We start from the raw sequence: 12,437 nt of genomic DNA on the forward strand, positions 1-12,437 counted from the left end.
TACATTGCCATTTTCTTAAGAAACTGAAAAAAAATAGCATAGTGTTACTTAAAGAGAATTATAGCTAAATTTGTATAATCAGAAAAAGTTCAACATACCTGATTTAACATAATATATGCCATTAATGGGCCTAGTATTCCAAACCAATTTTACCTATTTAATTTTTACTTTTTTACAACCTTATAAATATGTAACCTTGCACTGTATACTTGCTTACTGGTAAGCATAAATAAGTATTACATCAAACTTTTGTATACAATGTTTTTATTTTTTTAACTGTCATGAATGATTAGTATAAAATATTTTACAAGGATAAATATATACAAAAACTAAGCAATGTGACCTGTCAGAATATAATGAACATCAGTTTCTACAGATTATATAATTAATTATTAAAATTTCAATGTTACGTTATAAATGTTTTTCTGCAATCAAAAAATAATAATTTGTACAGTGGTTTGATTCCTTGAAGGTTTGTAACTAAATAGTTCGTTGTGGGCATTGAAGCTGAAATTTCTTGTTACTGAAGGTGTTTAGATTGCTATTAGAATGGGAAGATAGAGTTTTAACAGAGACAAGGTACACCAACATAGTGTATGTCACTTGAAATATTCAACTGTACGTTCGGTTATGGGTATTAAGTCATATTTGAAGAGGGAACATGTACATAAAATGGCTGCAGAGGATGAAAAATCCAGCATTATTCAGTAATGTCCTAAAATATGACTATTCACAGTAAACAAATAAACCATCTATAATATTTCCATTGTTAGGTCTCAAAACGTGTATCCCTTCAGCATTTGAACTAAGCCAGTCCACCAGAGGACACACACTTTAAATTTAGAGTCACTAATTAACCTAACTTGCACATCTCTGGTGGGTAAGAACAAACACAGAAGGATAAGACTATGCATATTCCACACAGATAAGGCACCAGCAGTGCGAACAACTGTGCCACTTATTTTCCAATGTTAAAAGTGTAAACCAGTTGTGTGACATATGTAACAGATGTAAGAAGAGCAAGTGAAATAAAAAAGCACATCTATGCAAGTTTACATATCACAAATTGGTGACACAGCCCTGTGATGGACTACAGTGCCCTGTCCAGGGCCATCAGATAGGCTCCGACCCACCTTGTGATGCTAAATTGGATTAGACGACTTTGAGAATGTAGGTAACTCATTACAATTTTGAGAAACTGAAAGGAAGAAGAGGGAGAGATCAGTAAATCTTGAATGAAGGTTTGCTGAGTTCCTATAATATGATGTGTCTCACATCTGTCCAACCACAGGAGTACCAAGCATTATAGTAGCCTTTCCACTGACGATCTGTTCCGCAGTGATTAAAGGCTGCTGTATTGATGATTGGATTGGCCGCAGCACTTTCCCATCCAGACTGCCTCTGCTGTGTTGCCTTATTGGCTCTTTCAGGGCACTACGTCTGTTGCCTGTAGGATCTATAATGGTCACACCTGGAGAAAGTTCAATGGAATCCCACAGCACATGGCCAGGTACTGGAAGTGGGCCTTGTTGTACTAAATGTCGATCTTCTGGTGCCTCTTGTTCCCAGCTGAAGGAGTTCTGCTTTCTGGAATCAATACTTCGTTTCAGAGTGTACTTTTCTTTGTTTAAAGGTGATATAGAGAACTCAACAACTCTTTTGACATCAAGAGATGTTTTAAGTTCTCTAGATTTCTGCACTTTGGAACTACTTTGCATATGTCCTAATGGCTGAAGAGGATCAATGTAGGCCTGTCTTGTCTTCTCACTTGGGTCAACCACCTCCCAGGTAACCTCCAGCTTGTTTCTCGGTAGCTTGATAGGGTCCAGTTTACCTACGGATATGACATTCCCAGATTTATCAAAAGTCATAGTATTGCTGCGCTGGGGCGGTCTCCCAGCCTGGATTTTAAGCACATTATAGAATGAAGAAGGGAGCAAATCAGGGACATCCTGTTCTGCAGGAAAAGATTTTGAAAGACTCTCAATAAGAAGTTCTTTTTCAGTTACTTCTAAGGGCTTGGTGATATGGCGCAGGCCAGCTGAACGCAGAGGCCCCCGGTGTCGCTGGTACTCCCGCTTGACCTTCTTTTCATTGATAGGAGGAATAGGCTTTAGCATAGTTTGAGGTTTTAAATTAGCTGGTATATTTTCAGATTTTTTTGGTCTGGGATTTGCATCATTCAGCTTCCTGTTTTTAGAATTAGGCCCCTCTTGTATTTTCTTTGCCTTGGGAAGAAGTGGTGCATTTTGTTTAGCTTTGGGTTCAGGGCACACCTGTAGAGAGAGAAAAAAGATGTAAGAGAATTTCATAAAGCCAAGAGCATGAAATTCAAAAAACATTAAGTTATACTCATTTTTCAATCAATAACACTGCGGGCAGCTGTTATTAAATATGTTACAAAGATGGTTTAGTAAAACTGAGAGAAATGTTCAGCAGTCAGCAGCAAGTGTTTAGAATTCTGCACTTGGTGGTTCACATTATAGAGATGAGCCAGGGAGACAAAGGCTAAGTTAACTTTTTCTGCAGTCAGTTAGAGAAACCAAAGGATGAGTCTTGGCCCTAAAATACCTTATCAAGTGCAGAGCTACAACATAAACATATTCTAAAGCACTACTGAAAAAAGACAATTTATGGTTATTGACCTCCTACCAAAATTTTTATTATGTTAGTCTGAATCTGGCATAAACCAACAGACAGTATGAAGGGTTAATTAATTTGAGGGTACATCTGGCACAAAGCACTGCACAGTTTTAGATCTGGAAAGAGCAAATCAGAAATTAGCACACTCGCAACAAAGGAGCAAGTCTGTGTCAGTTCAGAGCAGAAAGCAATCTGTTACTGTTTAATAAAGCTGAACAGCACAAGGGCCTCATTACAATATGGGAGATGGAGTTTCTGAGGAAATAAATGACCTTGATTAATTACTAGATTTGCAGTCCTGAGATACAGATGCACTGTTAGTTCTAGTTGGCATTCTGCAGATTTTTTCTTTATGCCTGTAAATGGCTCAGCCTTCTTGACAGCAGAAGTCCAGTGTTTTCCTCTATTCTTAATGGCAAATGACTTAACTGGGTGACACAATTTGAGTTTAATGGGACTAAAAAGAACCTTCTCACTCCATCAACAGCAAACACAGAGCACAGTGTGAATTGCTAGAAGACAGTGTACATCTAGCCATAGAGATAATAACATGCTTCATTCAACAGTATGTATCGTGTGGATCTTTGACATTTATGCAATGGCCCATATATTTCTCTGCGCATCGGTCACTTTCAGACACTTACGTGCTGATACTACTGCCTGGTGTGTGGATATATATTTCAAGAACAACTCAATTCTTATTTGCTGAACAGTATGTGTGTTTGCGATGTTCTACAGTCGATACAAATTTTTTGCATTTAAATGTGCATTTTTAACTCATGAACAGATTGCTACCAACCTGAATCAACAGGGTACAAGATGTCTTTCAAATGTGACATATTTAAAAGGAGAGGTAATACAGAAAAGAGAAAAAGAAAGAGACAGAGAGAGAGAGATGAAAAAGAGTATCAAGAATGAAAAAGTAGCTGCCCCCAATGTCCATAGGTAATGAGAGAATATTTCAGGTCATTGAGGCCAGTGAAGTATTCTTGCAGTATATCATATTATAGCTAGATCTTTATCTCAGAAAATCAAAAGGGGCTGCTTTAAAAAAGTCTCTACATATTTCTACCACCTGGGTTGTCCGCTACTTTCCATGAAATCATTATTTTGTTTTTTTGCATGCAAACAGTGGTCACTTTATTAGGTATTAGAATTTTAAATTATGATGACCTAATGCAGATCATCTGGCCATACAAAAGAGTTCTATGAAACTGAGACCTAGGTGCTGTACTGGCCACTGGAATAACCTGCATTCACTTGAGAGGATGTTGTCTTTGGCATGGCACATTATTTTACTGGAAGTAGTTACTAGAAGAAAAGATTACAAATGTGGACATAAAGGGGTGCACATGGTCAAAGAAAAAGCATGCAAGTTGTGGCATACAAGTGATGTTCAGTTGGTATTAAGAAGAAAACATTTTCTGCACCATTACATTACCCCAACACTCTGTACTGCTGACATAAGGCAGAATATGCTGTGTTCATTTGTTTGAGTGTTTTCAGTTTTGTAACCTCTCACCATCCAATTTTGTTATATTCCTGTGAATGTCTGATTTTTCTATGTGAATATAAAGTACAAAGTAACTGTATTAAAAGTGTATAGCATCACTCCAAACTCAGTTTGACCACAAAAAAAGCAATTTCTGCCTGACTAAATTATCTTTTTAAATTTTATATTATTGACTGAGGGAAAAGGTTAGCGATACATCACAACTCTAAGGAATTGGGAGCACATTTTCTTCAGGTTAGTATTGTTTGTTTTGGAGATTTCTCTTGTTTATATTGTTATGGATATATTTCATATTTAATATATTCATCTGCTTTATTTTACTTAAAACCAGTGTCTGTTATTGGTTGAATTCTTTTGGAAGTTCAAAGAAAAATTGTTACATGGCTGATCAGGAATTGATGCTGGCATCAAACTCAGTTTTATTTAAAGGTTACTCCATCTCAGTGGCATTGTTGCCATTAAAATTCTGGTGGGCCACACCGATCTGGCAGAAAGAGAGGATGAATTCATCCTAAGAACCTGTGTAGAACATGTGTGTGTGTATGAGTGTGTATGAGTGGGGGGTGGGGGGAGTGGATCAAGCATTTAAAGAGCAGAACTCACAAGACCCACTTCTCTGCTTAAATCCATTGGCCTAAGTAGATGATTGCCAGTGATCTAGGGAAGGATCTTGGCTTGAATTGGCTCAAGGAGTTGGGGAAAATAATAACAGATGGCATTGCCCCAAATCCCAAGTGGGCAGTCTTAGTTGGAGATGGTGGTATAAATGTACAGATAGGGGATGCAAAGAAAAAAGATCAATGGAGTCACATTGAAGGAGCTATAGAGGATCAGAGCTGTGGCAGCAAGTAAAGAACCAGTCATCAGTAAATCTCATGTCATGGAGTGAGGGAGAGACACTGTGTTCCTCAATGTATTAAGCTACCAGTACAAGTGATAATAAAATGTCAGCTGAATAATGACATAAAAAATTACACAAAATGAGTATCTATGAACATATTGCCTTACAGTACAACCAACAAAGGAGTGTACTAAAAGATATCTCAACATCAATATTAACTACTCAACACCAAAGCAAAAACGCAAGTAAATATTCATAAATTTTTAATTTTTGTTCAATAAGCAAACTGCTAAATCATTTTGTAGATGCAGTAAGTAATCAACATGATACTTAAAGATGGCCCACTGCTCCAAAATGGCATCATTCAAAAGTACATGCACCCTTTAAATTGCACCACAAAAAAAATAAAAATCAACCAATTGGTCAATTCAAAGGGTTCTATCCTTTAGGAATTAAGGCAGAACTGAAATGTTCAGGCTGCATATGTGCAGACATGACCAAATGTCCACCGAGAAGACTAGAGAGTCCAAGGTCTGCTCAAGCAACCTAGAAACAGGCTCAACGCTGCACACAAGGAGAAAACTTCAAACACTTCTAGAGCAGAAAATTGCATTGAGCACATTAAACAATCATAAAATATTTACATTTTGATGATTACGTTGCCATAAGCTTGCAATAAAAATGTAAAAAACACAAAATTACTGAGGCAAGTTTTCTGATTTATCTAAATTTTGCACAGCAGCGCCATCTGCTGGGAGATTGGGAGCAGTGCACCACTTGCCCCTCATGCTGAGTGCCGCTGCCTCATCTTAGTTTGAGAGGTAATATTGCCAAAGGTCTCTGGTTATCAGTTCACAAAACTAAACAAATGTCATCCTTTCCTTCTGCCACCAATCACACCTCTTATGTTCATCTCTAAATTTGTCCTTTAACTGCTGCCACCATCTCTGATAAAAATGTAAAAAGACAGAGGAAATCCATCAAGCACTCAGGTAGAATATTTATACAGTGATGATGAAGTGGGCTAATAAAGGACATTTATTGAGTAAAGAACAGTTGTAAATTAATCATTTGTGCAGTCTACAATTTATAGCTTTATTTTCCAATAAACTTCATGTTAAGAAGTAATGCGACTCTGTATGATCTTGTAACCTAACAGAGTTATAATGGTGCATATTTGAAACATTATATAGAAATTGACATTTTAATTTTTCCTTTCTCTGAAAGTGTGTCTTCCCAGGTTTCTAGTAATTTATAATATGTTTATTTTTTGTGCCCCATTATAAAAATATGAAAAATATTTCACTTACATACAAATAGCAAAATAAACATTACTTTTCTCAAAGATCTGAGGGAGTAAATGATTTGTATACTACCAATAAATAACTACAGATTGCTAAATAATATGCAGCCAAGTACTAGATACCAGTTTTGACTAACTGGAATTACGGGGACTAAACTCACCATTAAGAAACATTCAGACATCACAGTACACCTACGATGAATGTCACAAAATATAAAGACTTCAATGGACTCCATATAATATACAAAACACAGACAGATGATAATTATTGTATATAAAACTTTCAGTGTAAAATAATCCATCCATCCATTTTCCATAATGTTAGCTCAAAGCACATGCAGAGAATATATGCTTGAAATACTTGGTAACAAATACTAAGTAACAATATACTACAAGAAAAAAAGCTGTATATACTGTAAATTATCAAAGAACCCACCCAGGGCAAAGGATTTTTAAAATTAGTGTATGTTTGTGTACATAGAGTATATTAATTGATTCTACATCAAATACAATGTTAAGATCTATTACACTGTCTTCACATTGCATTACAATACACCAGCATGCTTTTGTCTAAAGGAGTGCATGACATCACTTTTACCTGAAACAAGAGGCAACATGGTGGAAAATTCACACACCATGATGTAAAATCTTCTTTTTGGCACTGGCGCTAACAGTTCAACAACAATACAATGTCCTCTGCTGACACACCTTCATAATACAGGCTGCCATTATAAAATGATATTGAGCATCCAACCAAGAAGTACATGTGACAGCTTGCGATATGAGAAAATCACAAACCAAACAGACAATACATTTCTTTATTTGCCAGATTTCAGACTTAAATGTTCTTTAGTTTGGACAGTGGAGTAATATAACAGGCAAGAGAAAAGATTAAAGGCTCACAAGAAAAAAAAATGCATTCAGTGTGAGGCCCCTAACTATATATACTGTATATAAGGCTGCCTGATAAATGTGTTTGATTTTCAAAATCAATTATGTCTATAAATTGAAACACAATCCTAATCAGCTTCTAATTAATTTAAGTGAATTTTAAATTATTCTAAATAATTTAAGCAAAATTTTAACCACCATTATCAAGGTACCTGACTTGCAGTGCTGTGTTGTTTCTGTCGGTTGTAAATCACAGGTACTGCTCCGCTAGCCCAAGAATCTATACGGCTTGCCATGGGTTCTTCATCTTCTTCCCAAGTAGGGTTGCATTCCACATTTTCTCCTTTATCGGGCTCCATGAAACGGCACTGGATAACCTGCACTATAGTTTTATATGAGTTGGAAACAGTGTAGGGAATCAGCTGTGAAGGACAAAGGAAGAACACAGTTTGACAATAAAAAGGTAGACATTTTGGACTTTTTATCAATAAACATTTTAACTTATTTATACTTTTTTAAAAGTTTAAGAGTAAAAGTAGGCTCTGTCCACAATTTATGAGTTGCGACTATATCTTCCTTTATGTATACTACATTTTGAACAACCCAAAAAAGACAAGTCCAAAAGTGTAAACACATCTCTTTGTGCAGCAGTGCCAACAATAGCTGCAAAAACAGCAAAAGCTAGCCGTCTGGCTTTTCTTCACCGTCTTGACCTAATCATGTAGAGCTGGCAAACTGTTTACCGCCCTCCAGAACAAAATGTGATGTATACACTAGTTATTAACTTGTCCATTTTGTCAGTTTTAATACCATGTGTCGTTTCTCAAATATAACATTGATGCAGATGACTCTTACACAAAATTTATCAATGTGCACATGCTTGCCACTTCGGAAGACAGATGCATTCATGTTACAGTTAGATAAAGGTCACTTCCACTTATGAATGTAAAATGTCACAATAGGCAAATCTGAGTAAAAAATAGGAACTGAGCAATGATACTTGTAATGTGAACATAGCCTCAGAAGTAAGAATCACAGTTTAAACAATCCAATGTTTGCACAGGCTTCTGTAATTTTTTTTTTAAAATTTGAGTTTTTTTTTTACTTTAATAAATAAAACATCCATCCATTCATTATCCAACCCGCTACATCCCAACTACAGGGTCACGGGGGTCTGCTGGAGCCAATCCCAGCCAACATAGGGAACAAGGCAGCCCAAACAAACCCTGGGCAGGGCGCCAGCCCACCGCAGTAAATAAAACATGTGATGTTTAATTTATATGTTTAATTTTATATAAGATGTAGCTTTTAAGTGAATAAATTGTGTGAGCAAGACTACAGCTATGCTATATAGGGCGTGTAAGAGAAACTGAACATTGCTTTTAATTGTGTGCATTTAGTCAAGAGCTTAGCAAAAAGGTAGGAGTAAAGTTAAATGCAGGCATCAGACAAGAAGCAGGCAAGTAAACTTAACTTTAGAAGAGGGATCCACTAAATCTGTTATTCTTTTGAACCATCAGCTAAACATTCTGAAGGGAATAAAAATGTATTTGAACACAGCGTTGAATTCTGGGATGCAAATGGACATGCTAATGCAGATAACTCAGGGAGAAATATGCAACTGTACAGCAGAAGAATTACTTGTTATGTATAACCTCAGATAAGCTAACCAGTGTGTATATGCCTGTAACATAATATGAAATGGGAGATTTTGGGTACTTTACTATTTATCTTGTACCTCATAAGTAGCTTAAAGTATTAGGTTAACATACAGGCAACACCAAGAGAAAATTCTCAATTGTCCATTTTTTTTGGCTAATGCCAGTTACTAAAAATAGTCATCAAGCCATGTAATAAAAGAAAGCATCTACTGGCTTGACACAGACCTATGTTCAGCTCTGGAAACAGTTGGATGTGAGGCACACAATATGCCCACTTTCAAAATGGAGGAATAATGCAGGTTTTTAATATGAGAACACAGTGCCTGCTATGAAAAGCTGAGTTATGAAGAAAGTGAAGCTCCAGCTTCAAAGTGAAAATGCAAGCAGACAAAGCCTGCTTCATTATGATGCACCTTTTTAAGGAATGCCTCAGATGGATGAAAAAGAATGGACTCTTACAATTACATGGACATCTCTCTTCTGCTTGAAAGCTTGCTATTTCATACACTGATTTGAATATCTCAGGTTGTATATTTTCTTCCACTTTTAACTTCTAGTATTTAATGCCTGGTTTCTTTAAAAAAATACATCAGTAATGATTTAAATTAATGTTTGAATATTTCCTCAGTGAAACTTGACTTAATTATTGGTATCATCTACCCCCAGTGTGCTTGTTCAAGTTATTGGTAATTTGTTTTACTCTTTCTAAGGTAGCAATCTAACCTGATTGGAGTACGTCTTTTATGTTGGATCATATGCGAGTCGTGTTTGTTCTGCCAGAATTGTGCACCTCTTTCAGGGGTAATGACGAGAGAGCTGAAGGATATAAGCATCATGCTGGCATCTACTAAGGTATTTTGAAACTGAGGTCTATTGCGCTGTTTGATTTGTACATCCCTTTCAAAGTTTATCTGGTGAGTCCAAGCTCTTGATGTGGCTCTGTTCCTTTGCTAAGGTGTCCTTAAGTGTATCTCTTTGGAGGAAAGTGCCGAGGGACAGCAATAGGCCCTCTGCCCTGTAAAGGTTTTCTTGCTTGCTCTTTTTTGAAGCTAAGGATGCAAGACATGGGAATATTATGCAATATTATTTGTGTACTTGAGATATGAGTGATGTGTGGATGTCATGGGGTGTTCATGTAAATCAAAGATAATAATTTAGACCTTTCAACTATCAACTTGTCCACCTATATAAAAAGAACCCTGGAGGTTATAATGCCTTTCCTGGACACTCTTACATTTCAAAAGTGCTTTCTCCAGATACATTAGTTCCCATCAAATCCCACAATGGTGTATAATGGATTAACTAACATCTCAACATTGGGTTAGTATAAATAATGAGTGAATGTGTCTTGTGATGGACTGGCACCCTGTCTAGAGTTAGTTCCTGACTTTCAGCTGATGCTTAGATTAAGAAATTCTATGCTACAATAAGCGGATTAAGAAAATGGATGGATAGACTTATTTTGAGGCTTAAAGTGAATTGTTTTAGACAATCCCAATGTTGGTGCTTGTTACAAAGTTTTAAATCATTCCATTATTTATTTATAGGAAAGATTATCATTAAGAGCTCAAATATATTTAACTTTCTATCCATTTTCTTTGTAAACCTTTACCATTACATGGTGCTTAACAGTAAGAGCAAGTTTATTGCAGGCCATATACATGAACACATACAAAAAAAAATTAGAGTCTTTAGTCAACCTAAACTGCACGCCATGATAATGGGACAGAAAACTGTGGCGCATGGGGACAATCACACAGAGTGTGTTTGGCTATAAATTTAAACCATATCCTTGCGGCTGTGAGGGATTTGATATCCTATGGAGTCCATTGGGTTAATTTGTTTCTGAAATATTGTTAAAGTTTTAATTTTGATTTGTGGTTGGGGTGTTATATTGCTGCCATACTGATGAAGCTATTGTTGATTTCTGTTGCTAGGACCATCCAGGACTTGGTTGTCCTTAGAGGTCATGGCCTGTTAATTATGACACATCTGGATAAAAGGTCATCTAGACTTTGATTTTGTCTTGTAATTCTTAGCTTAGGTTCATGATGGTCATTCTTCTGGTTCCAACCCTTGCTATGGCTACAGTTTTTTTGACAATGTCCTTTTCTTCCATTCCTTTGAAGACATGTGCCTGCTGGCATAACACTGTCTATACAAAAACAACTGCTCTTCAAAAACAAAGTTACAGAAAAGAATAACAAAAGCAAATCCTTTTGAACAAATAAGGTCTATGTTGGGATTAAAAAGGTTAAAAAATAGAAGATATACAGTATATGAAAGAAGAAATTATAATAATAGAGGACATTTTCTTTTAAAAGAAGAATAAATTAGATATTAAAGAAGGAACACAAATACATGCTATCATACAACAAGACTGTAATGTACAGTTAATTTATAATGCAAATGTGTTTATTGTCCAGCCATTCAAATCAGTCCCAGGCAAATGAAGCTTATTCTTCCAGCACTGAGCACAAGGTATACAGTAATTCAACTTGGAACAGGATTCTATTGCATCACATGGCACATTAATTTGATTTTGATTTTTTTTTATTTGATATACTGTTTTTCCTATGGGGAAATTTCCAATTCCAATTCAATTTTATTTGTCATTCAGCAGAACATCCGAGATGTGCTGCAGAACGAAAAGACGATGCACAAGACATTAATAAAAACATATAGTTAGAATCAATAACATTCTGATTAAAAGTGCAGAAAGATTCTGATTAAAGATGCACAAAATTCTGATTAGAGGTGCATAAAAATTTCTAATTAAAAGTGCATAAAAATCTAAATTGAAAATACATAAAATCCTGAATTAAAGTACCTACAATAATATACTAAAATAATTAACTTAATTTAAAAGATGAACGGCAGTAGGAAAAAAACTGTTTTTAAACCTGGTAGTTCTACATTTCAGGCTGCGGTACCTTCTGCTTGAGGGCATGAGGGAAAAGAGTTCAGAGGCAGGATAAGTGGGGTCTCTGGAAATCCGCACAGCTCTGGCCAGACAGCGTTATTTTGCCAAGTCTTGTACATTAGGCAACGGGGCTCCAATGATCATCTCCGCAGCCCTCACCACTTTCCTCAGTGCTTTCCAGTCCGAAGCGCTGCAGCTTTCCTGCCACAGAGAGCGGCTGCTGGTTAGCACACTCTCTATGGTCCCTCTGTAGAAAGTGGTGAGGACTGACTTACTGAGATGGGCCTTCTTTAGCCTCTGCAAACAGATCAAACTCTGGTGAGCTTTCTTAATGATGGAGGAGGTGTGCAGGGACCAGGGGCCTCATGTATAAACGGTGCGTACGCACAGAAATGTTGCGTACGAACCTTTCCACGCTCAAATCGCGATGTATAAAACCTAAACTTGGCGTAAAGCCACGCACATTTCCACGGTAACTCATTCCTTGGCGTACGCAATTTATCCGCCCGGTTTTGCAGACTGGCGGCACCCAGTGTCAAAGCAGTGCTACTGTTCCTGTGTGGTTACTCTTTCTTAGATCCACATCCACGGCGGCGGCTTTATCAAATACACTGAAATTAACCGCATATCGTTCATAAATTTAATGCATCTGATTGTAATTA

General features: G+C 36.6%; 1 protein-coding gene across 2 annotated transcripts in view; it reads right to left on the minus strand.

The window, feature by feature from the left end:
- Positions 1-270: 270 nt before the first annotated feature.
- Positions 271-12,437, minus strand: part of LOC114654244 (uncharacterized protein C2orf81 homolog) — a 46,717-nt gene continuing 34,550 nt past the window's right edge. For both annotated transcript variants that reach the window (XM_051930126.1, XM_028804663.2), the window contains 2 exons: positions 7,404-7,613; positions 271-2,276 (listed from right to left, as the gene is read on the minus strand). In XM_051930126.1, coding sequence (XP_051786086.1) covers positions 1,272-2,276; positions 7,404-7,613 — 1,215 coding nt within the window. In that variant the 3' untranslated portion in view covers positions 271-1,271. The remainder of the gene's footprint in view (positions 2,277-7,403; positions 7,614-12,437) is intronic.

The sequence above is a fragment of the Erpetoichthys calabaricus genome, chromosome 7 (genome assembly GCF_900747795.2).
Source record: "Erpetoichthys calabaricus chromosome 7, fErpCal1.3, whole genome shotgun sequence".
Taxonomy (NCBI): Eukaryota; Metazoa; Chordata; class Cladistia; order Polypteriformes; family Polypteridae; genus Erpetoichthys; species Erpetoichthys calabaricus.